This window comes from Eimeria mitis, genomic scaffold (assembly GCF_000499745.2).
Source record: "Eimeria mitis Houghton genomic scaffold, Emh_scaff6550, whole genome shotgun sequence".
Classification (NCBI taxonomy): Eukaryota; Apicomplexa; class Conoidasida; order Eucoccidiorida; family Eimeriidae; genus Eimeria; species Eimeria mitis.
Window position 1 is genome coordinate 427 of NW_013574699.1, and position 205 is coordinate 631.

General features: G+C 56.1%; 1 protein-coding gene across 1 annotated transcript in view; it reads left to right on the forward strand.

The window, feature by feature from the left end:
- Positions 1-169: 169 nt before the first annotated feature.
- The window catches only part of EMH_0088070 (uncharacterized protein), a gene marked incomplete at both ends in the record, with an annotated part of 1,059 nt that continues 1,023 nt past the window's right edge, over positions 170-205 (forward strand). Inside the window, one exon of the mRNA XM_013501239.1 lies at positions 170-203. Coding sequence (XP_013356693.1) covers positions 170-203 — 34 coding nt within the window. The remainder of the gene's footprint in view (positions 204-205) is intronic.

The window sequence follows — 205 nt, forward strand, 5'->3', positions numbered from 1 at the left end:
AGCAGCTGCTGCTGCTGCTGCAGCAAAGAGTTCAAATCTAGGATCTGTAGGTGCACCATATATTGCAGTTGCAGCAACATCAGCAACCAACAGCAGCAACAGCAGCAACAACCCCAGCAGCAGCAGCAGCAGCAGCAGCAGCAGCAGCAGCAGCTGCAGCAGCAAAGCGATGCCAGGGCCCCCCCCTTCTCCTTCTCTCTCTTCT